This window comes from Merops nubicus, unplaced genomic scaffold (assembly GCF_000691845.1).
Source record: "Merops nubicus isolate BGI_N331 unplaced genomic scaffold, ASM69184v1 scaffold10091, whole genome shotgun sequence".
Taxonomy (NCBI): domain Eukaryota; kingdom Metazoa; phylum Chordata; class Aves; order Coraciiformes; family Meropidae; genus Merops; species Merops nubicus.
Window position 1 is genome coordinate 1,096 of NW_008590273.1, and position 27,903 is coordinate 28,998.

The 27,903-nt window shown below is 45.0% G+C and overlaps 1 protein-coding gene across 1 annotated transcript; it reads right to left on the reverse strand.

Annotated features, from left to right (window-relative positions):
* Positions 1-479: 479 nt before the first annotated feature.
* LOC103782125 (mucin-5B-like) lies at positions 480-26,004 on the reverse strand (the record flags this gene model as incomplete). The annotated part of the gene is made up of 32 exons (XM_008949873.1): positions 480-654; positions 1,599-1,722; positions 2,384-2,423; positions 3,204-3,332; positions 4,214-4,309; positions 5,224-5,346; positions 6,257-6,297; positions 6,915-7,019; positions 7,998-8,175; positions 8,833-8,864; positions 9,219-9,340; positions 9,493-9,562; positions 10,427-10,605; positions 11,249-11,441; positions 11,983-12,166; positions 12,545-12,795; positions 13,081-13,258; positions 13,746-13,987; positions 14,670-14,765; positions 15,910-16,065; positions 17,017-17,054; positions 17,253-17,337; positions 17,769-17,897; positions 18,077-18,233; positions 19,319-19,555; positions 19,844-20,023; positions 20,739-20,849; positions 21,567-21,705; positions 22,504-22,655; positions 23,652-23,752; positions 24,138-24,190; positions 25,752-26,004. Coding segments are annotated over 32 exons (4,349 nt in total), but the record flags the coding sequence as incomplete, so codon positions are not given.
* Positions 26,005-27,903: the final 1,899 nt, after the last annotated feature.

Here is a 27,903-nt window from a genome sequence, read left to right on the forward strand (position 1 = left end):
CCAAAGTGGGCTCAGGACCATGGGGAGACCACAAATATGCCCCTGAGCTGAGCCCTGCCTCTCCACCTGACCACAGATGTGGGAGGGTTTGTTGTTTCCCTTCTAAGGGACAATGGTGAGTGTGGTCATGTATTTACAACACACACTTTCTGCAGGCAGGACTGTTGAAAGTCATCAGCTGTCTCTAGAGTGTCTTGTAACAACCTTGGTTTATACACCACTATGGGATTACAGACATGAGCCACCTCGCCCTGGTAGCAGCACCACTCACACAGGAGAACAAGTCCTCTTTGAAATGCAGTTTATTCTACAAACATTTAGAGTAAAATCTTCAGCTCAATTCCATAACTGCATATAATACCAGAAGGAAGAAGCACAGGAGAGAAATATGGTCATTTGAAGGTCGCTCTCAGCTGCTTTCTAAACTACTTGCTAGGGAAGCATTAAATGGGAGCTGAAAGATTGCCTTTGATTTATGTTCATGTTCTCCTCTTTGGGCATTTTGTTTCCACACATCCACATTCATCTACATGCACATAAGTGAACTGGACTCTCTTATGCTCAGAGCAAACCAGTTCCACCTTCACTTCGTGACTCCTTTTTTCGTGGCAGCAAATGCATTTGTGTTCCATTGCACTGGCCTCAAAGGAATACCTACAGAAATAAGATTTGTGCATCAGTCTGCTGCCTGTTGACTTCCCAAAATGATCAGTATTTGTTGCTCCAAATGGAGCTACTTCCAAGGAGCAGAGGAGCAAAATTTCCTGTTTATTTTTCCTCTTATTCATAACAATCTTTGCTCAGGACACCACTAGCCATGCAGAAGGTCTAGAAAGGGACAACCCATGCAGAGACCAAAGACCAGAAAAAAAACCCTCTAGTAAACACCAAAGCTGTTCAAAAACAACCTAAGCACCTGTTTAAGAACAGGCAGTTAATAAATTTAGCTGATGTCTTTTCAAAGGGACCTTATTGTGCCCTTCCAGTATCTTAGGGGGGCCTACAAGAAAGCTGGGGAGGGACTTTTTAGGCTATCAGGTAGTGACAGGACTGGGGGGAATGGGGCAAAGCTGGCAGTGGGCAGATTCAGGCTGGATGTGAGGAAGAAGTGCTTCCCCATGAGAGTGGTGAGACCCTGGCATGGGTTGCCCAGGGCGGTGGTTGAGGCCCCATCCCTGGGGGCCTTTAAGGCCAGGCTGGAGGAGGCTCTGGGCAGCCTGATCTAGTGGGAGGTGTCCCTGCTCATGGCAGAGGGGTTGGAACTGGGGGATCCTTGTGGTCCCTTCTAACCCTGACAGATTCTGATTCTTTTTTAGCAGAAGACTCAGTAGTGTTGGCTTGATGGTTGGACTCGATGATCTTAAAGGTCTCTTCCAACATAAAGGATTCTATGATTCTATTTTCCTAACCAGGATAAAGTGCTCCTGTCACTCTTAAAGACATCTAGTCCCATTGCTCATGACTGATGTTCTGCACACCCAGTCTCCCAACCTGGGCTTTTTTAACAACAGCAAAGGGACAAAGATCTGCAGCCCATGGGTGACAAGAACCCAGGAAGATCAGACGTGGTGGAGGACAGAGAAAGGTTTCCTACTTACACAGAATAGGTGCTGCATGTCCCTTCACAAAAGGGCACTGGGACTGGAGCTGCTGACCTGCAGTTGCCATGGACAATATGCTGCTCCTTCACGTTGCGCTTGCACTTGTGGGGCAAGTCAATGCCTGTGTAGGACAAAACTCCTGTTAGATGGCTTCAGAATGGGGAGGAAATGTTCTGAAAGGTCTCTGCTAGGAAACCAAGGGCAGCTCATCCTGCTAAAACTTTTTACTGGTCAAATGCATGGCCAAAAATCCAAATGAGAGAGTGCAAAGAGGCACTAATTCAACCAAGCAACCTCCTGCTGGTCAAAGAGCTTTTGTATTTGTGGACTAGCTTAAATGAGGTAGAGGTTCATGTAAAGATACTGTTGAACCAAGAGTTAAAGGACAGGGTTTGATTTATTTAAAAAAAATCACTATAAATGACATGTTTTACTCTAGAACAACCTATGATTTCTAGGTGGGTGTTCCAGAAAAAAAGACCCTTTTATCCCCATGCAATTTCCAAGTGGAAGAATACATATTTTCTACAAATTTTCTTATCAGCAGCGTGGTCCAAACTGACAGTATTTCAGTTATTTAAAAAAGAAAAAATGAAGATTGAAGAATTTCAGTGTTCTTATAGGAAGAATGAGGCAGAGTTTTAGCCTGAGCTGTGAGGTACAGAAGAGTTGTCCTCCAGTCTGTGGAAACTGCAGCCTCTCAGTGCATGCAGAAACAAGGCTACAAGCAGGGCAGAAGCTAAGAGTACTGGGATAGGGAATCAGTGACTTAATGCACTCACATGTCTTACAGCAGCCATCTGAAGTCACATCCACTGTCCCCTGTATTGAAAGCAAACACAAGCAGAGCAGGTCAGATGCACATATTGCCAGGCAGCCTGTAGCAGCACTGAGAATTCAGGAGTATTCCCTCATCTCTAGCCAAAAAGATTCATCATCAGACCTATTTGTCTACAAATTGTGTCTAAAACTCCTCAGAAGAAAATCCAGCAAGGAAGGAGTGAATTTTCTTAAAGCTCAGTATCTTCTCCCAAGCCAGGTAGGATGAAACATGTCCCTGACGTTATGTAGGTCCTACTGAAGCCAACACAAAACCCCCAACCCAGCTGCTCCTGGAATTGAAGAACCTCTCCAGCACAGAACCTGCCCTGAAGCTGACTCAAGCCAAGGGCTGTTGATGTCCACAACCATGTTGAAGTTCATGCACCACTTCTTTGCCTAGTGATGCACCACATAGCAGAAGACACCGTGTTCATCTCTTCCCCCAGGAGTCCATGGTGAGTTACCATTTGCTCGAGTGACCCTGGTGTTCCTCAAGTGAGGAAATATCCCACTTTTTCATCTCCCCACACTCTTCTCTTCCCAACTCTAGTACTCATCTCACAACAAGTAAAGTGTGTGAGTTGTTTACTAATAGTTTTGGTTTACTTCCCATGGGATGCTCCATTCAGGGTTGGAAAGATCATTTCTTTCAAAGAAGCATGATCAGCTCAGAAAGACCAAGAAATAATGAAATGGCTCGTTCAACACAGTACTCAGAAAGTTCTCAGACCAGCAGCAGGGCTCATTCCAAAAGTCTTTCTCTGGTTCTAAAATACTTACTGGGACACAGTTTGATTCTTCAAAGGGTAAGCAGACCTTCACTCTGGTAGTCAAGGAAAACTGGCCTGCTGACTCAGTGCACGTGTACTGAGTGCAGTTATCGTGTGGAGCTTTATAACTCTTCCCAACCTGAATAAAAACAGGGAAAAAAAAACCTCCAACCAACACAGTACAGCAATAAAAATAGAATAATGCACAAGTAACACAGTCAATGAACTGGCAGAGGGACTGGGTGGTTCATATCTCTCCAAAAGTCTGCAGATGTCTGGAACTTACACCTACAAATCATGCCCCAAGCTCACTCACTACCAGCCTACTCAAAAGACAAATAGTTCTTTTAAAGGATTTAATCCATTTTCATGGCTTTCAAAGTAAAAGATGTGTGAAAGAGGAGAAAAACCTTCATACATAAATGCAAAGCCTCCTCTTGGAGACATAAGAGTTGTATGTTGGCACAGGAGAAGCTGGCTTGCAAGATACCTTACCAAGGAGTAAAAAGGATGAGATGGAGAAGATGCAGAACCCAAGAGCTACCAGAGAAGCAATGACATGTCAGACAGCAGTGACGGGTTGGTCCAGTTTTAGTATGGTGGGTTTCATATGATGGACCATCACCAGCACAGGGCCTGGTCCATCATTCTCTGTTCACTGGAGTAGGAGGCTGTGAGGAGCCCAAGGAGCCACCCTGAGGCTCAGCCTGTCTACTCTCACAAGAACAGCAGTACCCATTGTCATCTTCCCCCTCTAATTCTTTCCCCCTGTTGCATGTCAAGAAGGGGAGTGGAGGACTAACACAACTTCCATTCCCACCAGAGCTGCCTGATTTTCAACACAGAGGTGCCTGTGAGATGCAGAGAGCAGCTGTCTGAACATCTGCATCCACTTGGAAAATACAGACACTTCTAAACCTCCTCCAAGTCTTCCCAGGCTCAAAATGCATGACTCTGGTTCCAAAAATCCTGAGGACTTTTTGATGATTCAGCCTCGTGTGAGAGGAAGGGAGAGCTTACCTCAATGGTCACATTGCCAGACGGAAAACTTGCCACACAGGCCACTTGCTGGCACTGGCTGCAGCACTGACCCTCCTCTTCCACATGGAGGAAACCCTGCAGGGATGAGGTTCCTGTTTAGCCTTGGTTCCTCATGTCTTGTTCATGAAGCACCTTTGGATCTAAGCCACTTGGAGATGGCAGAGGACATGAGCCAATCCTTTTGGTTTCACTTCTGTTTTGTCTAGAAACCTGTTGGAGCCACTTTAAGCCTGAGAATCAAAGCTGACAATTTCTTCCCCTTATTGAACAGTGATTTCTGGGCACTGCAGTTGCCATGAAGACCCTGCCATTGGCAATTCTTCAGGCTAAAACGCAAGTCAGGCCAGATAAATTGATTCAGCATATGGTTATTTGCACAATCTACTAGTAGTGCTTCATCTGATATGATTATCCACAAGAATTGCTGCTGCCAGACACGTGAAGGTCATGTATCAGATATTTCCCCCTCTGTGTTTTAGGTATCTCTTGGTGGGTGTGGTTTTGTCTGGCTGCAGGATAAAGGATAATGGGCTTATTCATTTTTAGGGTTGGTGGTGGATCTGGCATTTTCTGGCCAAGAATGGGGAAGAAATCACTCTGCTCCTGAATGGTTTGTGTGCAGACCCTGAGCTCATGAGTGCTGAGAAGTGATTGGAAGCAAAAACCACTGTGCAGTTTCTTGATAATCTCAATTTTTGAGCTGACAATGGGCAACACCAACAGAAGGGCATAAAAGTTGTCTTTCAGCAGACTTCTCTTGAGCAGATTTGTAATCATTCTCTCTCAGGGCATCTTTCCAAGGGTGACCTCTTAAATTTACTACAGCCAAAATAACCACCCAGAAGAGGACTCTAGGGAAAAAAAATCTAGTAGAAGAAGATATCCTGCTGTTTTTCAGTGAGGAAGCAGTTCTGCTGCCCAGTTCTTTCCCCAGCTCATCCCCCCAGCAGGCGTTTGGGAGGCAGGGGAGGCTGGTGTGCAGCACTGACCTGGGGGCAGGTGGTTTGGCACTTCACTGGGACACACTGGATGCGGTTGGTCTGGCTCCCAGTGTCCTGCTCATCTGTGCACACACAGTCCTCACAAGAGCTTTTGGGCACCCTTGCCCCTGGCTGGAAAATACAGAGAGAGGAGAAAGGTCATGGCAAGGATTCAGTGGGCTCTGGAATAAACCCACAAGCCCTGCACTAGCAAAAAGGAATGTTTATCTTTGAGATTTAGCTTTTGAAGGACTTCCTGAGATGAAATCCTCCAGTTCTCTGCAGCCTCACACTGTTGGCATCACAAAGTGAACACAAAACTGACGCTCCCACGTGCAATCACATGAAATGAGTTATTACATCCTCTCATAAACATCATCCATCGATTTTCATTCACTTTGATCTAGTAATTAATCTTAGGGCATCCAATTAGATTTAAAAACTATGTTTGATCATAATTCTGATTTCCATGCTCTAAGACACAGGTAGGATCTCACTTAGGAAGCAAGCTACTGGTCTCTGGTATCACCTGTTCAGTAGCATTTCCAACTGTACATAAAATTACCAGCAGGGAAATATTTTGGGTCACTCAAATTCTGCCTTTTATGTGAGTGTTGACAATAACTACTTCTGCAGCCTCACACTGTTGGCATCACAAAGTGAACACAAAGCTGACGCTCCCACGTGCATCAATCACATGGAATGAGTTATTACATCCTCTCATAAACTTCATCCATTGATTTTCATTCATTTTGAACTAGTAATTAATCTTACGGCCTCCAATGAGATTTAAAAACTGTGTTTGATCATAATTCTGATTTCCATGCTCTAAGACACAGGTAGGATCTCATTTAGGAAGCAATCTACTGGTCTCTGGTTTCACTTGTTCAGTAGCATTTCCAACTGTACATAAAATTACCAGCAGGGAAATATTTTGGGTCACTCAAATTCTGCTTTTTATGTGAGTGTTGACAATAACTACTTCAAAATATTCTGACTCAGGCAGCATCAACCTGTGGAAAGAAGGGTCTGGAAGACCTACCTTAAATTCAACTCCTTCAGAAACACATACACCTTTTGGTACTGCAAGAAAAAAAGAAAAGGATGTGGTAGGAATGATGGAAAGAGCTTCTGTATTCACCTCCCAGCTGTGATTTAGAGGAGACAAAGAGTAGAGCTGAGCTAAATAATTAGCCTTAATAACCTCCACAAATGGGGGGGAAAAGTAACTAGTAGATGGTGCTAATTGTTATTCAGAAGCCCACATGTGACCTCTGCTCAGATGTTATGCTTGAAGTGGGGCATAATTCTATATCTTGTTATTCTCCACATAGAAATATCAATGTACTTCATGTTTGTTTACCCATACTTCAAATTAGTTGAGTTTTTCTATATTGTCAACCACCTTGCTGGTAACAGAGCCAATGGGAAGCTGAGTCAGGTATCTGGAAACATAGTTTGGCAACAGAGCTTCTGGAGGGCTTCAATATATCCAAAATTCAATATCTGATCAGTAACTTACACTCACTGAGTCCTAGCTACAGAGAACCTGCAGCAGCTACTCCACCTCCAAAAAAAGAGAAAAGCACCAATTTTAAAGGCTGGGAGGAGACAGAGGGGGCTGGCTGTGATTTTAACTCATTTGGGGGGAAAAAAAATAGTTCAATGAATAAATAAAATTAAAATAAGGTGGCACTTACTACAGGAGAAGATAGGACAACAACCATCCTCAGATATAGCAACCACTGGTTGGAACCCCAAGTCACACGCACTTTTGTTGATGATACAGGTTTTTATATCACATTCTGCAATGAATAACAGAGATAAAATAACCCAAAGCATCCCTTCCAGCAGTGTTACTTGCAGACAAAACTTGAACATCCAATAAATTGATGATTTAATAATAGGAATAGATGATTGAACCATTTATTTTTGGAGTCTGGGGACATGTTTGGGTGAAGTATCTCTAAGCTTGGTCTACTCTAAAGGTTCTCCCTGGACACACACTGCTGGCCCTTCTTCCTGCTTCTCTTTCCTCACTGGATGTCATGTCCAAAAAAAACTAAACACCCTCATCTCAGAGAAGTGACAGAGAAACAATGAGTCAGAGAGTGAAACAAATGAGGAGTAGTCTCTCTCAGTAGAGGAGAGCCAAAGATGCAAAGGTTGGGACATGCAAGGCAAAGCACCCAAGGAGTTTAATGGACCTCTGCCTGGCAGGATGAAGGGATGAGGGACAAAAAGCCAGACCACCAACACTGCCAGGACCTCCTGTCCTGCATGGTCCTGTGGGTGCTGGGAATGACCAGGGCTAGGAGCAGCCTTCTGAGAAGATCCTGTGCTGTGGTGGGCATTTGGGACTGAGAGGATACAAGTGGAAAGGTGAGGGCAAACATACATCAAGAACCTCCACAGGAGGCCTCAGGGGAGCCTAAAAAGTGGGCACATTCTGCCTTACTGGATGGATCCCTGTGCAAGGATCACCCTCTCATCATCCTCTCATCTCAGATGGGAACAGAGCCAGAGGATCCTGTGAAGAACCTCGTGATCCAAATGATACATGGGGGATTTTCTAATGTATTTGTCAGCTCACAGCACTAATAGAGAATATAAGCTGGACCAGAGGAGGTCTCTTCTGATAGCAAAAGCGCATGGCAGATGGAAGAAATGACCACTCCAGTGTACCCATTAAAATCTGGTACCCATGGGCTACCAGATCTCACTTGAGCTTTGCTCCAAAAGGCAAATGATGCCTCATTCTGGCACCTGAATTATCTACTCACCACACACTGTCTCTGTGCAACACGGGTCATCCAAACGTGGCTTTATTCTGCTTACAAAGCCCTCTTTAGTGCAGTTGATGGGTGGAGATTTAGGACAAGGGCGGGGGAAGCAGGAGACTTCCAAGGTTGCTTCATCACAAGCACAGTACTGGCAGTTGTGCCCCAAAGCCTCTCTAGGCTGTGGAAACAACAGAGATAGTAGTTCAGAGAGCAAAAACTAGAAGCTTTAGATTCATGAACGCCTGCTGCAAGACAGTGTAGGGCTTGGTTGCTTTAATTTATTATGTAGGAAAATCAGATCTCAAATCCCAGAGGGAAAAGGGAACAGTAAGAAAAAAAAGTTATAATCTACCACTTTCCTTTGCAGGTTTCTGTGGTTCCAGAAGGGAAACCTGGAAATTCTAACAGGAAAGAGTTATTCCCACAAACTCCTATTTCTGCCTGCTGCAAGACAGTGTAGGGCTTGGTTGCTTTAATTTACTATGTAAGAAAATCAGAGTTCAAATCCCAGAGGGAGGAGAAGGGAACAGTAAGAAAAAAAATGTTATAATCTACCACTTTCCTTTGCAGGTTTCTGTGGTTCCAGAAGGGAAACCTGGAAATTCTAACAGGAAAGAGTTATTCCCACAAACTCCTATTTCTGCTTCTATATTTCAAGTGATTAATTAAGGTTTGGAGTTAATAAAATCTGCTGGTTTCTTCCCCACTGTCATTGCAGGTCACTGGTATTTAAACCTTAGCATCAAAAGAAGAAACTCATGCAGCCTTTTTTTTACAGGAGCCCACAGCACCCAGACATAGTGAAGCTACAATATAAGATTTTCCCTTTTCTTACCTGTTTCACTGACCCATCTTGTGCAGTGCAACCTGTAAAATTAATTACAGATTCATTTAATGATAACCCAAGCAAAGAAAACAACAGAAGCAAAAGGACAGGAATAAAAAGAAAGTCTTGAAATCTGAAGAACAGCCACAAAGAGAGAGATTCAGAGTGTGAAGTCTCAGGTTGTGTACTCAGAGGATCTTGAAGAAGCTCTTTGCTCTTTTTGAAGCTGCACTTTCTGCATCAAAGCAGATGGAACCATTTCCAACCTAACTACAAAAGGGCAGCATCAGGGTCTCCCCCATTTCCTCTGCACCCAGAACATCCCCCTTAATGTGTGCTTCTAGTCAGGCTCTTATCCCCCCACTTCCCACCCCACCGTTTCCCTTGGTTCTTACCACAGACAGAGACACAGATGCCATCACGGTCATTCAGCAGAGTTTGGCCATCAGGACAGTAGCATCCCTCCACAAACACTGGTGTGCTGTTTTTGGAGGGGAGGGTACCCATGATGACTTCTCTGCACAATGAGAACACAAATGGGAATGAATGAGAGGCAGAAATGTGCCCCAGGACAAGCAATCACCTCTACCCCAGGAGGATCTGAACTTCCAGCCTTCCTTGGCAGTTTTCCAGTGATGAACTTGGGAAGTGTCCCAGGAAATGACCCACCTGCTGAAGCAAGTGTTTCTTTTTGCTTCCCCACATGGCTTGTACACTTGATCCTGAGGACAGCTGGCCTCTGTGGAGCACGACAACACCCAGGTGAGAAAGCCCAGACCCGTGTGTAGCCTTTGATGTTCATCAGATGAACCACAGCCCACCCCACAGGTCTGCAAAGCCCAGGCTGCTGCCCAGCAAAGAGGTCCCTGCAGGCTGAGCAGGAGGAGGATGGATGGATTCAGCAACGTGCTTGTAGCAGTACTAGAGGTTCTGAAGCACTGGGTGCCCCCCGGGCAGGGCAAAGCACGCAGAGAGAAGCTGAGTTTTGACATCCAGTGCTGAAGCTCTAAGCAACACCCAGGGCTCCTCAGCTGAGCTGCTCAGGAGAGACTATCTTAGAATGGGTTGGGTGGGAAGGGACCTCTCAAGGTCGTCGAATCCAACCCTCCTGCAGGGAGCAAGGACATCTGCAGCTAGAGCAGGGTGCTCAGAGCCCCAGTCAAGCTAAGCTGGAAGGTTTCCAGGGATGGGGCATTGACCACATCTCTGGGCAGCCTGGGCCAGGGGCTCACCACCCTCAGTGGAAAAAATGTCTTCATTATATCTAGTCTAAATCTCCCTCTTTTAGTTTAAAACCATCACCCCTTGTCCTGTCACATGTCTTGCTAAAAACTCTGTCCCCAGCTTTCTGAGAGGCCCCTTTAAGCACTGAAAGGCTGCAAGAAGGTCTCCCTGGAACCTTCTCTTCTCCAGCCTGAACAACCCCCAAAAAAACATTTCCCACTCATTTTGCACCACTCCTGGACTGAAACAACCCCTTTGACCTCTTCCTGCTTTTCCTCCGAGCACCTCAGGAGAGATTGAAGCTGCTGATGTGGAGGAACACAAAGAGGGGTGCAGGTGAGGCCAGAAGAGCCCCCCCAGCAGGTCCCCCCCAGCTTACCGCAGCGGCCGCTGGCTCGCCCCCTCCAGTCCACGCAGACCCCGTGGAGCCCACACAGACCCCCGTAGGTCTGCAAGCTCTGGCACTCGGCCCCAGGGTGCTGCTGGGAGCACCCACTCTCCACACAAGCCTCGTAGTAGGGCTGGGGGGGCACCACGCCGTGGCACTCGGTCAGGTTCCTGCACAAAGCAAGGAGACGGGAGATTTCCAAGGAAGGGTTCAACTGGACCGAACCCATCCCCACCCAGAGAAAGCCTCGAGGGCAAGATACAGCCATGAGCTGCTCTGCCAGGCAAGGCACCCACAGAGCTGAAGCAAGAATGAGCTCTACCTCCCATCCTTTATGATGCTTTGAAAGGAAGTTTTCTGATGGACTGATACCTGCAAAGAAATTCTCATGCACAGCTCACAGCTATCATCCTATCTGCTGGCACTTTTATGCCAGCACTCCTGTATCAAAGCCCAAAATTATTTTAAAACCAAACACTTGTATCTGCTTGCTATATCCTGGCTGCGTTCTTTTTCCTCCAGAGCTTGCAGATCTTGAATTATAGCTAGGTACTGAGCAGCCCCTCCAGGGCTGAAGGCAGAGGGAGTGCCAAGCAGCAGACACTACGAAGGGAAGACTGATTTTGATGATGCAGCTGAAAAATAACTGCCAAATTCAGGAACATTCACACAGCAGTTCACTGCTCCGTTTTTCAAGCTGTGCTAGACTTCCTATTTTCATCACGTCCTACAAGCAGCTCACCCAAGTCATGTAGTGAAGTGTAAAATCATCTTCAGGAGTTATTTTTATGGCACTTTTGGGAATTGTCTTACCAGATGATTTTGCACAGGTCGGAAGGCTCACAGTGCTGATGAAATTCCATCTCAGCTGGCTCTGGGACACTGGGTTTACAGTATCTGTTGGTAGGATCTGCAGCTTCCCAATCTAATCCCATCTCTTTGAAGGACTCAATAACTTCACCATTCCTCTTCATAGCATCATCAGACTTCTGGTTGGTGCAGGTACCTGGCAGCAGAATAAATGCAAAAGGACAGTTTGGGAGAAGTTGATGCTGAGGAAGCTGCTTTTAGAGAAAACCTGGAGGGAAGTTCTCCTCTTTGTGGGAAGGTAACGTGTGGGATCCCAGATGTGTTCACAAGAACTGTTAGTAGGAAGAGAAGGCAAAAACAAATGGTTTGCCAAATACTCATGAAAATCAGAGTTGATGTTTTGGCTGATGCATTTCTCCTAGTGGCTAAAGCAACCGAGACAGGTCTGTCTAGCATGGGACTCTCCAAATTTCATACAGCCCATGTGGAGTAGATATGATCAAGAGGAAAGGCTTAGAAAGAGCCTGTCTCCACCAACAGACTGAGCAGAATGAAAGGAAATGATTTAAAACTCTTCCTCCTGACAGTGTCTGCCCACTAAATAGAAACATGTTAAAATTTGTGAGAAATAGAAATGAATGGAGTTGGAAGCGCTTAGAAATGTTAACAATGGGATGAGAGAGAAAAAGGAGGAGAATTTATTGCCTATATTACTGTCAGCTGATGAAGATACTCACCACACAGCCCCATGGTGCTGTTAGAAAACTTTCCAAAAGGGAGTTTTATGTAAAATGCAAGTCGACTGTAGGAGATATAAACTTCCAGCTCAGGTATTTCAACTATGACATAAATACCAGAGCTGCTTATCCAGATACCGTCCTTGGAAATGTCTGGGACAATTTTCTGATCATTAAACAAAACCTAAAAAATAAAGAGAAACAAAAGGTCTCTATGGACATCCTTCTGCTGAGTAAGGTACAGGGTAGAGCAGCACAAATTCAGACCTCAGGGGCCCCAAATGAAGTCATCTATGCACTTCTCTATGATCCTTTTTAGCAGGCTGTCATTTATAGTCAAATATTCATGCCAGGAAGAAAAAAACAACTTTCAGTTATGCCATCACTTGCCAAGTTTTTAGAATATAGAATTTTTTATCAACACAGAAAGCAAGAGATTTCTTTTACTACCCACTTCCATCCTTAAAAGCTTCATCCTTTGTCGTGACAGGACATTTGGCAGTACAGTAATATAACCACTGCAAAAATAACATGGAGAATTTATTTTAACCGAATACTTTACCAAGTTAGTTTCTTTTCCACGTTCCTTTGCTTGTGTCAGAATAACAACAGAGTTGGAGTGAAAAATGAGAAGAGACATTGAACAAATTGCCCCCTCCGTGGCAGCACAGTAGTAGTTGTCTATGTGAATCCAGAAGCTGTGAGAGTCAGGATGAATTGACTTCACCAGGACATAGGTGCAGTTTTCTTTAAAATTATAATATGTTCCATCAAAAGTCACATAATGCTCATTTCCCCATCCACTGCAAATACCTGGAAGACAGTGACAGGCTTCAGGTCTGGCTTCTGAGCTTCCTGTAAACACAAGCTGGTTTTAACTCACACACTTTTCATGAAATAACCAGTTTGATGAAGAAAAATTAGCCTAGCAAGGACACTCTTATCTGCTCTAAACAGCCAATGCTTTGGGTGGGACTTCTGCTCCACTGCATCCTACTGAATTAACATGAACATAATAAAGATGTTGACCACGTAGACTCACCTGCCTTGATGTCCAGCTGAACCTGACATAGATTTCAGGAGTTGTCCTGTACTTACACTGACACTCGAAGACTTCACAGCAACCAGTCTCATCATGGTGCTTGGTGAATGGGAAACCATTGGCACAGAGTTTCAGTTGCTGAGGAGGACAGGTCACACTGGACAGTTTAATGCTGTTTCCTTCTCCCAGGCAAGTGGCCATCTGGCAGTTTCCAAAGTGCCACGTTTCATTAAACTAGTGATGGATTAAAAAAAAAAGAGAGGCACACAAAGTAAAGTAGCAAAATCTTTAAAATCATTCACAGCAATTAAACTCCAATTAATTTTCTCTCGTGCCATTATTCACTATCTACTCTTTCTCTGGAAATAAATATGAAAAATATACCAAGCAACAGATTCTTGATACCTCTTTCTGTTCTATATTTTGTCTAGGACTCAGTGTTAAGGTCCTGAGCACTTCTGATGATGGAACACTGCCCAGTGTGGTTTCCCAGCCTTTGTTCAGCTTGGGCAGCTCTGCCCACATACAATCATGTAGTTGTTTCAGGTGAGCAGAACAATGCCCAACTTCTTCCCTTAATTATCTGGGGGATTCTGGTACACTTCTAAATCCTCTAATTCAGCTTATAGTCCAGCTATAGTGGTGGTTGCTAGGATCAGAGGAGGACACCAAGTCTTGGCTGCAGCTCTAGCTGAAGAAACACACCTTTCAAGCCTCTTACCTTTCTGGGAGGAACGAGCCCCAAACAATCACCCCCAGGAGACCTCGTCGAAGCAGGAATTTGGCTTATTGGACTGGGAGCAGGTGTTAGTGGACAGGTTTTGGAGTCTGGATCACAGATCTTGAGGGCCTCAGCTTGAGCAGGTTTACACTCTGCCCAAACGAACTCCAAACGACACGATGCGTTGCAAAGGGAGTAGGCACAACGGCCAGAGATGTTCACTGGCAGAGAAATGTTGTCTCCTGCAAGGCCAAAACCCAACTGTTACCACTGATTGCCCATGAAACTGGGAACTCTCCAGGTCTGTGCATCACAGGCTGGTCACGTTCTCAGCCTTGCATTTAGCTGGCTGGTTCTGCCTGTACCCAACGGCCACGTTCAGGGGGGACTGTGTCTTGAATTCAGTGACCAAACTGGACCTCAGCTCATCCAGATGACAAAAGGTGAGGGAGGGCCACAGGCAGCTGGTCTGAAATTCTGCTCTTACATACATTAGTGGGAGTTGAAAATAAGCACAAGAGAAGAGAACACTGAAAACATCCCTGAGTGCATCTGGTCTTCACAAAGACTGGGAGATAGGTGGCTCAGGAGCTACCAAGAGATGAGGAAGAGTCTTCTCTATTTTTGGAATGAGACTGTGGATTACAAGCTTATGTCCAGCAGTTTGAGATTCAAGGTTTGTGCTGGAGTCTACTGAAGTTAGCATCTAGTACAAGCTCCCTCACACCAGGGCTATCCAAACCAGGACACAGCTATAGGATATGGGAAAGTCGTGGTTCTGAAGGTGCTGGTCATGGTTCAGAGATCTAAGAGCTTGTAAGGTGTAACTGTAGCAGGCTGAATGAGCGCTTGTTGAAACACCTTTATCTCAACTATATTTTCCCACATCAGAGGTGCAGAAAAAATATTTGCTTGGTTTCTCACCCCTTGCTATCAATTGTCCATTGTCATTGCAGAAGCAGGGAGTGGCCACCGCTGACGACAGAGGTGCAGATGTTGTTACAGGTTCCATATGTGCTTCTGCAGGAAATGAGAACAGTTAATATTCAAATCCTCTGCCACTGTACTTTCAAGCCCTATGGAATGTGTTGCATCCTCTACGATCACATAAAAAGAGGAAAAATTCATCATTTTTATACCCCCACCATGTTCTGTACACGTACAGACTAAACCCATCCTCTCTGTTGTATATATACACAATCTCTGTTATACTACATGCTACTAGAATAATAAACACACTTCCCCTTGTAGTTAGCCTTTTTTTTCTATATAGAATCCAATAAACCACCCTTCTACTCTCACTTATTCATTCCAGTTTAAGGTTTCTTTGAACTTTATCATCCTGCAGGACTTCACCTGGCTTTGGAGAGGTGACTTCCAGTGGCACTCCGTTTTTCTTTTTAATGCCTTGTTGCAAAGAAACTGTTGGTTTAAGTACAGACAGATCATTTAGACACTTCACTCTGCCACATACACCTTGCTTTCAGTAGCTCTTCCTTTCCTAGCTGTTACTCCATTATACTTCTGACTCCACTTGTAGAGTGGAGAAGTTAACTTTTATTTGCCCTGGCTCCTTCGTATGACACACACTCTTTTAGCCACTTATTTTTCTTTATTATAATTATGTGGCAAAATTCCACCTTTTCTTTATTTCAACTTCCTACTTTTCTGTCCATTCACTCCCCTTCACCCTGCAACTTCTCTTCAGGGAAGGGAGTAAACCATCAGGCAGCTTTATTCTCTTGCTCCAGTGACCCAGTTGAGACTGGCTTATTCCAATCAAGAAAACACTATAAGAAGAACCATAGTGCAATATAGGTGATGAGAAGAAGAAAAAAAGGCTTAGAAATATGAAATACTGAGACCAACACCACCAGAGTGTCAGCTGTGGTATGCCCAAGGTTAGTGTGAAAGCTGTACCAAAAATGGCCCAATGTCTCTGCTCTCTCTTTACCCTATTGACAGAAAGAATCTATAAAATTTACACTTTTGGTGCCCCCCATGACACCCACAAGTTCTGACCCCTCAGTCCTGAACCTTCAGCTGCCATAAATTCTGTGTTTATCCTAGACATGCAGCAGGAGTCTTCTTCCAAGGTGGAGGAATCTCATTACCAGTACAGATCTTCATAAAAACCCCACCAAACCTCTTGTGCACCCAGTACCTTGTGCTGTTGTGGGAGGAGTTCTGCAAGGGATGACAGTTTTAATGACCTCTCCACCCGGGCCACAGAGAGCATCACCACACTCAGGCCCAGACACTTGGCTGTAGATGGTTTCATTTAAGGTGTAGGTCTTTCCATTGTAGCAGCAGAGGCAATCTGAGGCACCAAAAGAGCAAATGCCATGGAAACAGGTGACACTTGTCATACAAATGCAAACAAAAAGAAAACCAGGTTCTGGATTTGTTCTTCAGTAGGTTGCATCATCAGACATGAATGACCTGGCTGCAACACTCTCCCAGTTTGTACTTGAGAGGAGTTTACCTCATTCATTTAAAGAGGGTTGGATTTTTTGGTTTTTCTTGGAGTCAGCTCACACAGAGAAATTACTGCCTGATGGAAGCATCAGAACTGGCACTGTCCTCAGCACCCAGCATGGAGCACAGTTGTATTCCCTCTTGGCAGGGAATGACTGGGATTGCTGCCCTACTGAGCGACAACACTCTGGCTCAGAAGGTGTTGCACACCCAGTTTGAACCCCAAAACTTGAGAGGAGACTACCTCATTCATTTAAAGAGGGTTGGATTTTTGGTTTTTCTTGGAATCAGCTCACACAGAGAAATTACTGCCTGATGGAAGCATCAGAACTGGCACTGTCCTCAGCACCCAGCATGGAGCACAGTTGTATTCCCTCTTGGCAGGGAATGACTGGGATTGCTGCCCTACTGAGCGACAACACTCTGGCTCAGAAGGTGTTGCACAGTCATTTCCACCCAAATCTGAGCAACGTCCCACGATTTCATGTTCATTTAAATGTATGAGAAGCTCTTTGGGTTGTGGAGAACGTACATTGAGGAACTCAGGAGAATACATCTATTACTGTAACCAAATCAGCAAACCCAGAGATGTGTTGTCTGCTGGGTCACCCTGCATTTTGGGGTGTGGTTTCTCCAAGATTTGGGAATGAACTGATACCATGCCTTGAGGAAGCGTGTCCTTTAGGCACAAACCCACATCTCTGACAAGCCAGCTATGTGCTGACAAGCCAACATGTTGGGTGGTTTCAGCCCTACCATCACTCCATGAAGGGTGAGGGTGGTGGAAAGTTACCTTTGGAGTCTTCAGCACATAGTTTCTCTTCAGGATTGCTGAAGATAGAGAAGAAGGTTTGTTTTATTGACTTAAATCAGTACATGGAATAACACAGTTTGCAGTGGTGTCTACTTTGACACAAAAGCCCACTCCTGGAGCATTTCATGACAACTGCTGCTGCCTATGAATATAAACCAAACGTTGCCTGGCTTGTCCTCTCCTGTCCCTTTCTACCTCCTCATCAACCAACCTACCATGAAGTGCAGTTGGCCAGGGAGACACACTTCCTGCTTTCCTCATCAAAATATGGCTTGTCAGGACTGCACTCTGGGTAACAGCCTGGAAAGTCAAACACCACATTCTTAGTCTGCTTTGCACAGCTCCAGGGAGAACACAAACACCTCTGTCAGATGCAGATTTGATCCCCAAATAAATGTGATCCCAGTATGAATGTTCTTTACAGCACCAATCATTTTTTCCACATTCTTTTTCCCTCTTCCAAAAGTTTTGATTAACTCTGTTTGTCAACAGATAATTATTCGTTGCAAATTTAGACTGAATCATCTTTTATCCCTCAGATTTAAAGGCAACAAGCAAATTATGCTACAAATGGCACCATCACATGGGGAATTAGACCAGAAGAGGCATGGTCAATGAGTTTCTGGGGTAAATGGGACACAGCCTCTCAGCAATCTTGATGTTTAAGACATTTCAAACTAGAATAATAGCTATAATTCCCATAAACTGCATCCAAGATGAGCAAGATTTACCTTCTAAACTGTACAGCAAGTTCCCACATTTCCCCTGGGGGTTCCTGCAGGTCTTTAGACAAGGAGCTCCACAGGGTTTGTAGAACCACTGATGTTTGTCAGGGGGGTTGTAATAATCACAGAACACGGCTGGAACAGAATAAGAAAACCTCCAAGTCTCAGACACTGGGCAGGGGTTATTAAATCAACCAGAGCTTGTTAGGTCAGGCAAGGCACAGTGATGTCAGAACTCTGCTGCTCTTCACGTGCCACGTGCCCCAGCACGTGGAGCAGAGCTTTTCTGAGCCCGTTTTTGGGGCAGTACTCACGGCAGATGGCAGGAGTCCTCCAGTCCACACAGACACCAGCCCTGCTGCAGCTCCTGGAGTAAGCAGCAACAGAGGTACAGAAGCACTCACAGTCCCCCACGCTGTCACAGCCACAGAAGTCAGAGATACACGACTCGTAGTAGGGGATGGGGTTCACCTGCCAAAACACCCACAGGCTCTCACTCCAGGTGTACCTCCTGCCCTGGGCTTTGGCCACAGGAAGGGCTCCCAATTCCTGCCAGCCACTGACAGTGTCTCTGGCAGCACCAGGTTGAGTCTGGGACACACTGGGACTGTCCCAAACTGGTGGTTGCCTACCTTCAGCAGCCTGGTAGAACTGGACTCTACATCATCTCATTCCCATCTGTGTAGTGTTGGTGTTTATGCTCAAAATGTCTTCCCAGAAATTCATAGAATCATTAAGGTTGGAAAAGAACTCTAAGACCATCAAGTCCAACCATCGCGCAACACTCCCATGACCATTAAACCCTGTCCCAAAGGGCCACATCTACACATCTTTTGAACCCCTCCAGGGCTGGGGACTCCAGCACCTCCCTGGGCAGCCTGGGCCAATGTCTCACCACTCTTTCAGTAAAGAAATTCTTCTTAACAGTGTAATTTCTGCAGGACTGAACTCCCTTGCTTTGGCCCAGCACAACTATATAATATGTGCACTCTCTGATGGAGAGTGATTAAGTGAGTACAAAGTCAATCCTATTTCCACTGAACTTCTCTTGTGTTCTAACCTGTGCCAAAATGAACTAATCAAAGAAATTAAGCCAAGCTTGCTTTTAAAATGGGTTATTAAACTGCACTGAAGCTTTGTATAGACATTCTCATCAAGAATTAGGAGCCTTGTTTCTGTTTGCATTAATTTATGGTTGAAATAAACCAAATAATGTCTTTGGGTAATTTGAATAAACTTTCCTAAGGATCCCCATACAAACAGACCTACACTAACTTATCTTCAGACCTGACAAACTGATACCTAAATTTTTACTTCTGGTAGCCAACTATTACCCTCTTTGTATTCAGTTACTCAAAACAGGCACCAATGTTTCCTCAACAATGGGCAACAAGATTCAACTGGCATAGCTGTGAAGTGAAGTTTTGAGAGAGGTACCCCTTGAACTCAAGAGTGCTGTGTAATAACCTTTAATAGTAAAAAAACTGTGGAAATGTTCTTCATAACAACAAAAAATACCTAGTGTGAAAGTGCTGAGGGTGAGAGAACAGGATTACCTTGCTGTGGCAGGCTTCAAAGATGCTACTCTTGATGATGCTGCAGTGCTTCTGGCCCAGGGCAGACCTGAAAGGCTGATCAGCACACGGGTCTGTCCTGTTGATGTTTGAGCAAGTGCTTGTGATTTTCCAGCTGTTTCCAAACTCCTGGATGCTCATCTCCATGGACTGCCCTCTGGTTGTGAAGTCGTTCCTCGAGCGGCCATCAAAGTCCCCACAAAGGCCACAGACTTTGCCCTGGGAGATTTGTGTAGGCACAGGAGGGGTTTGGTTATTTTGAGTGCAGCCCAATGTTTGTCAGAAATAAACTATAGAACTGGGCCAAAGCAAAATAGCTGCAGGTTTCTAAACAGCCATCAAAATATGGCTTGGGAAAAGCTGGACTTCAAGTGACAGGATCACTCTCTTAGCCCTCCAGTACTGCCAAGTGTCTGGCTTTACTTCTGCCTCCAAATATTCTGGAGCATTTCATACTGATATAACTTTGAATTTGAAATCATAACTCTCAGACCATCCCATACCTACCTGGAAAGATGGTGCCACATGAACAACAACAGTAGTCTTCTGGTCCCACATGAAGTTCATCCCTTGATTTGTTTCAATCACAATATAACCTCCTCTGAGATCCACTTTGTAATTCTTCTCAGCTCTGGGATCAGTGGCTATCTCCTGAATTCTTCCTTCCAAGAGCCTGATTTCACTGCTCTACAAGGAACAGATCCATTGCATGGGAGGAAATCAAGCAGAACACCTAGTGCAGAAGCACTGGCACCCTGCCTCTTGTCCTTTGTCTTATTTTTTCTGTTGTCTTTACACTACATCTTGGTCCATGGCCAGATGTGAGCCACAGATGAGATGTACCAAGAAACATCTGCCTTTGCAGGACAAGTCTTACCTCACGGCCACAGAAATTGTCCTCTTTCTAGATGAAATCTTTTCTGCTGGCACAGCAGCTCCTGCGTGCAGGGGCAGTTGGGCACGATGGAACACCCCTTGTCACGCTGCTTTGTTTGCCATCCCCTCACCCCCTGCTGCTTTGTGTACTTTTGGGGGAAATGTGAAGCCCAAGATGGGGAGAAGAAGCTCTTCCCTCTGTAGTTACCTCTGCCCTGTGCTCAAAGCTTGGTAGAAAAACCTGCACCCCTAAACACTTCTCCATCACTCCTACATCACCAGTGTCACGGATGCAAACACACATTCACACACAGAGAGAGCTGTAGACTCTCTCCATCCATCCCTTCACTTGCAGAAGTGTCCAACCCTCTTAGCACCAAAAACCCAAACCTTTCCCATCTCACCTGCCTTTGCTTTCTGGCCATTTGGCTTCCACAGGTACCCTCGAGCAGCAACCGAGTTGGGACATAAGGAGGCACCACACTAACTGCTACAAAATCAAGACTATAACCAGTTCCAGACAAACCTCAAAAATCAGTGTGATCTTCAGGGAGCAGATGGAGAGTGACTTCCCACAGGCATTGTTCTGAATGACAATTCGGAAGGTGCCAGCATCCATGTTATTGGGGCAAAAATCCTTAGGAGAAGAGATAAAGTTGTATTAGATCTTTTTAGGGAACTAGATCAGTCTTAAATATTTTCAGGAGTTCTAAATGAATGACCCTCCAATGTGACTTCCACTATTTTGTCATGTTTTTAGATATTTTAGGACATTTTAGAAGAATCTGATGGGAGATGACTTGGTGGCAGGTTCATACTTGACCAGGAATTTCAAAGAGTTAAGGGGAAAAAAGAGCTTTTTGTAGCACCAGTCCTGCACAGCCCAAAAGCTAAAAGTATTTTTTCCTTAAAATCAGCAAAACCAAGCATGATTCAGGGATGACAAACTGTCTCACCAACTACTGCCTCACGACATGCAATTATTATCCTGGAGGCTCTCACGTTAACTCTACACTCTTCCATCACAACAAAATACTGTCAGTCTTGGATGGCTGAGAGAAAGACTCAGCTTCTCACCACCACACCTTGCAGATGCTGGAATCACCTCCGGAAAGGGCTGTCCAGCGTTTAAGGATCACACAGTGCCCTCTTGTGTCACTTCTGAGAGTTAATGGCTTTGCTTTTGCATCCAAAATCTGCCTGTGTCTGCTCTAGGTTGGAGAGGAGGGGAGCAGGCTCTGCTCAGCAGCGTTGCCAGTTTTGCATGGGATAACCCTTGAATTGCCCAGACTGAGCTCTACAAGGAGAGCTGGGAAAAAACATATGGATAGGAAAGTGAAAAAAACCCTGATACCTGAGCTAGGATATAGTCACAGTCTCCCAGGAAATCAAACTTCTCCCCATCAAAGCTCATGTAGTGCCCGTTTCCATACACGGTGCAGGTTCCCTTGCAGGGATGGTCTGTGCAGTTCCACTGCCTCTGGTTGCAGGTGCTGGGGGGCAAAATGCAAAGAGTCACAATCTTTGTGTGAAGAGTGGGTTCTCCACAACCCCAGACAGGACAGAATAAATCAAAGGTTTGTCTTTTGCAGTACTCCAAAGAAATCAGTCCTCTCTTGCTTTTCTAGGCTTACCCGCTGAACTGTTTTGAGACCAAGAGATGGCTTATTAATCACAAAGTTCGTGTTTACTACCAAGACATGCTTGAACTTTGTCCATTTTTATTCTACTTTTTCCTTCAAATGTCCTTGGCATCATTTCCTCCAAATTTGGCATCATTTAAATTAGGAATCATAAGGATTCCAAGCATTTTGCACACCGTGATCAGCAATAACAGTTAAGTCTATGGCAGAGTTACACCAGCAACTGCAGAATGTTTCTTTATCTTGAGAACTATGCACCCAGGAGCACTGTAAGTCACTGGAAGATCGTGGTGATTTCTCCTTCCCCTAAATTCAGCCCTTTCCTGGGGTACAGCACTGCCCTAGAGACACACACTCAATGCCCCACGTAGAATGACCAGCCACAGACCAGCCTGCACAAGGCTGGTACCTCTAAAGCTGGTGGGGAAGCAGTTTGTAGAGAAGGCTGGAAATCATTTGAAAGAAGATCTTGGTTCTTGTTCTCTCCTCAAGTGCAGGCTCATGTAGCAAGTTGCAGAGGGGAAATGTTGCCCTTTTTATTTCTACAGCCTGATGGGTGTCGTGAGGAAGAGGAAAGCTTCAAAACACATCCTGCCCCAGTGCACTGATAATTCTCACACCCTCCACAGTCCCCCTGGAGGAACATACCATGTGTTGCAGTCCACTTTGATGGTTTCCCCAGGTTTATAAAAGTGTCCTCCATGGACACAGGGACATTGGTCTTTGGGAATGCATCCTCCACTGCCATCCAGCACCAGCCCATCGGGACACATGCAGCCAGAAACACATTCTGTGACATACTGGGTGCATAAAGACACAGCACAAGGCAACTTGTTAATGCACAGAAAGTACAGGGCAGGAGAAGAGGTGCCACAGTCTGGATGCCAAACTCTGGGAATTTTAAAAAAATCCTTTAAACTGGTGATACTCAAACCAGAAGTATCCCAGCTACATCACCTCTCCATGGCTTTTAAATCCCTCCAGGGATGGGGACTCCATCACTGCCCTGGGCAGCCTGGGACAAGGCTTCACAACCCTTTCAGTGGAGAATTTTTTTCTAATACCCAACCTCAACCTCCCCTGGTGCAACTTGAGGCTGTTCCCTCTTGTCCTGTCCCTTGTTCCTTGGGAGCAGAGCCCGACCCCCCCCTGGCTCCAGGCTCCTGTCAGGAGCTGTGCAGAGCCAGAAGGTCTCCCCTGAGCCTCCTTTGCTCCAGGCTCAGCACCCCCCGCTGCCTCAGCTGCTCCTCCCCACACTTGGGCTCTAGACCCTTCCCCAGCAGCTTTGTTGCCCTTCTCTGGCCATGTTCCAGCCCCTCAGTGTCTTTCTTATAGGTGAATGACCTAAACACAACTCTTAGCATTTTCAGGGAAGAGAAGACAATGGGGTACTGTTTATTTTTTTAAGGATCTGCCAAGTTTTAGAGCTCTAACTGGTAACCAGGGCTCAGGAAAGCTGAAAACCTGGGCTGAATTCAGAGCTCTGTCCCAACCCTTCTGCCCAGGACACAGAACTTGGTGACTTTCTCTCCCTTCCTGGGAAGCAAAACATATTTTCTGTGCCCAGCCTGGAGACCAGTCATCCCTCTGGCTGGGAGCTAGAGGTTTGTGTTTCTAAGGAAGGGATGAAATGTGGAATCTCCCTTTCTGGGAAGCAAAAGGTATTTTCTGTGCCCTGCCTGGAGACCAGTCGTCCCTCTGGCTGGGAGCTAGAGGTTTATGTTTCTAAGGAAGGGATGAAATGTGGATGCACAGTCAGGTTGCTCCATGCTCCTGCTAGGAGGTGAAATCCTTACACAGTGCATGTCCTGAGTCTTGCAGCTCTTCTGACACTCTGATCCAATGGCCCCGGGACCCGCAGAGCTGCAGTTGAAGTAATACATAGGAGCTGGGCAATCTATAGGAGGGAGGAAACATTTTAGGAGGGGAATTCAGCAAAAGCAAGGATGCCCTCAGCAACTGCAGCACAGAGTGGAGAATTTCAGAGGACAGCCTATGTCTCTCGTTTAAAATTTCTCTTAGTTTCTTTGCTTCTGCCCACCAGAGGTGTGGGGAGGAGACAAACTTCTAAGTGTTGGGAAATGTCTTAATTCTTTTAATGAATTCAGCAAGTTTAGTGAGATTTTTACCAACACAACTATTATCACTAAGCAGCACATTGCAGGGAGAAGGCAAAACTGTGCAGAATACTAAAATGCTACAGAAAATGAGAAATAACACAGAAAAAAAACCATCAGAAATACCAACTGACACCATAATGCCATTAGTTAACAAAACCTCACCTTTTACCAGGACAGTCTCTCCAATGCAGTCTAATCTTCCTTGAATGCATTTGCTAAAGAGATTCCATAAAATGAAACACATCAGCTCTTTGCACATGCCTCCCTCACCAGGGAAAGGCACTGCAAAGCTTCACTGGTCACACAGACAACAAACTCCTACCCAAATGAATGTTTGCTACAGCTGTCAGGTTCACAGGCATGAATTACCCTCCCCAGAAGGAAGATTAAGACACCCAGCTCTTAAATACTCTTCCTTTATCTACCACTTGTTTACTTTGTTTTCCCTAAATCAAATTTTTCCTAAGCATCTATTTTACACCCCATGAGATAAGACTAACGTTTTCTTAAGAGACCTTTTAAATTACTAAATTAATCTGGTTTTACAAAACAGTCTAGAATCCTCAGAAAAAAAACCCTATGGGAGTTGAAAGAGAGAAGGAGACTATGTAGACATCTAAAAAATACAAATACATTGAATAAAAGAGCCTTCCCCTGCTATTTGTTTGTATTGCTGCTCTGAAATGGCTAAAAAATGAGACAATGGAAATTGTTTTTACACTGTAGATGCAAATTAATGATTGTATTTTTAGTATTTCCCCCCAAATTTCTAATGGAAATTGTTTTTACACTGTAGATGCAAATTAATGATTGTATTTTTAGTATTTCCCCCCAAATTTCTCTCTGTCTCTCTCTCTTTTAAAAAAAAATAAAAGATTAAAACCTGAGATTTGTTGGCTTTTTTTTCCTGAACCATCTTTATTTTTTAAATAGTCAGGGTAGTGTGTTGGAGGGTGTGTTTTATTTTGCTTTTCCATTTGAAAGCCACAAACTTCCCCAGGCCCCTTGTCTTCTAGACAACTTGCTCCCACTGTACATGGCTATTTCCTGCACAACAATGAGCTGTGTGTAGGGACAGGCTGCAAACATCACTTATCCCATTTTCAGGTTCTTGTTTGCTAGCAGGAATACAGGATCTTAACCTTTGCTGTGGCTGTGCCAGGAGAATATTCCTGCCAGGGGAATGTTTCCTTTGGTACAAACTAGGAGAAATTTTGTAGAGTTCTAGAATGGCTGAGGTTGGAAGGGACCCCAGAGATCATCTCATCCAACTTCCAGCCATGGGCAGGGACACCTCTCAACTAGACCAGGTTGCTCAAGGACAATCCAACCTGGCCCTGAACACCTCCAGGGAGGGGCATCCACAGCTCTCTGACAACCTAGTCCAGAGTCTGGCCACCCTCAGACTGAAGAACTTCTTCCTCAGATCCAGTCTAAACCTGCTCTCCTCCAGTTTAAACCATTTCCCCTTCTCCTGTCACTGGACACTCTTGTGCCAAGTCCCTCTCCAGCCTTCCTGGAGGTTCCTTCAGGTATTGGAAGGTCACTCTAAGGTCCCCCCAGAGTCTTCTCTTCTCCAGGCTGAGCAACCCCAGTGCCCTCTGCCCATCCTCAGAGCAGAGGTGCTCCAGCCCATGAATCATCCTTGTGGCTCATAAGATTTGGCAGTTTTCCTTACAGGACAGTGACACAATTCAGGGATTAGAGCAGGGACTCCCTTAGTGAGCCCCAACCTCCCCCAGACCCCTCAGCCTTCCCACCAGCAGAGCACTTTACCACATCAGCTTGTCCTCTTGGAAGGAGCTGCCAGGCTGAACGATCTTCCCTTTGTAGTAGCAGGGACAATCATCTGGAGTTACACATTCCTCCCCATCGTTGAGGTAGGTCCCTTCAGGGCACCCACAGCCCTCCAGAGGAGCCATCTGGACTTCACACAGGGGGTCAGGCTCATCCAGCGAGCGGCAGGACTGGTTGCAGTACTTCACGCTATAGTTATAAACCATAGTCTCAGGACACTCCTCTGAGGGATCTTGGCAAGAGAAACAAAAGGGATGTATGGCCTTCTCCGTGCAGTCACCACCCGTGCTGTTGATGCAGCTTTCTGCACGTTGGTAGCCATAAATGTGCTTTTTTTCCACACTAGAAGACCTTGTCTCCCAGCAGTCTGGAGGTAATCTGCTCACAGCCTAACTCAGGGACATTGAACAGTCAAATACTCAGCAGGGTGTATCCTGATTGAATAAATATGATGCTGTAATTTGTACAACTTACATTTCTGTCATACGCCAAGAATTGAAAACAACAACTTTTATCTCGTCCTTAAAAATTAATAAATTCATTTCCCATCCTTTCTTACTGATTTCATTGACTGGGAATAGTTTAAGAAATTAGCATGTTTTTAAAGAGATTAGACATTAAATTCCCAATCTCTTTAAAACGAAAAATCTTGTTTTCCAAGTGCCAAGGAACTCTGCTGATCATTGGATGCTACCAAAGAAAGTGTGTTTGAATTCTCATAGATGACTTGAGGAAAACTCTTAGAAACATTTCCCCAGAGGATGATAACAAGTCCTAGACCAAACAGTTAAACACCAAAATCTAAAGAGATCAACTAACCCTCTAAGACAGTGAAAAGCTGGTTAATTTTCCAATGCTACCAAGAAGCAACACCTCCCAAACTCTGTCATGAAACCTGCACTAGTGATGCATAGGGATGACATCAAATTTGGTCAGGAAGTACCACCTGCATTGTCTGTGGTTTTCAGAAAACCCTGGCATCCAGATTCCTCTGAAATTCAGCAAGACCTGAGGATCTAATCACCTTGGACCTCTTTTGAACTCACACCTGCAGATTTAACCCAAAGCTGTTTCCCAGACAGACACAGATGCACTGGAAGGTACAGGGGGGTTCTTTTGGGGCAGTTGTGCTCACCAGCTTTGCAGCAATGTTATCACCATCTGGGCAATAGGTCCCATGCTTGAGCAGAGCTCTGTGGGGTTCTCCAGTCCAGGACCATAGCACACTTTCTTAGTGTTCAGGAACACATTGAAACCCATCACCTCCACCAACAGAAACCAGTGGATTCCCTGGTCTTAGCTGGTATCTCACGTACAAACTGGGCCAGCCATATTCTCCTAATTTATAGGGATATTATGAAGGTGCAGCAGCTGGTATTGTAAATCAAAGTAGGCCAAACAAGAAAGATCTTAATAAAGATGTTGAGTGAACGTTTACAACACATTTACCCAAATAGGTGTCTCAATTGTTAGCTATTAATGCAATAAAATAAGGTGTTTGGTTTCTCACTTTAATTTTTCTTAGAGGAAAAAGATGGATTTTGGTGAAGTGAGATAAGAGATAAGTTTTTGGTGAAGTGAGGTAAGAGAGAGGTTATTGTTGAGTCAGATCTGTGACTCATTGTCACAGATTGGTAACCTTAGATTAGCTCCACCACAACTGTGGGGGTGAGGGAGGAGAACATGAACATACCAAGGATAGCTTCAAGCTAGCTTGCACAAGAAGGGCTAGAAAAACTGACTTAGTGACTTAGCAGAGGCTATGAACCCCAGTGGTCTTCTGGGCAACCAGTAACCTGTGCAATGCTCCGTGCTTCCACTAATGGCTGTGCCACAAGTGAACTCAGTGAAATAGTGGAGTTCACTTCTTCCATACACCCTGCTGACTACAACATAGACATTGCCCCCTAGGGCATATCCTGCACAGCTGGACACAGCTGCAGGAGCTGGAGAAGCCTCCCCAACCCCCCCCGATGGGACAGACACAGAGAGGGATGTTCTGGCCCATTGGTTCTTTCCCTCATGAATTGTACAGCCTTCAATCTTATCGCAGGCATGTTCCCAGAAGATTATTTCATCTTAAATAACGCCTAAAATGATTGTGTTGATAAAGCCATTAACATTTTTTTTT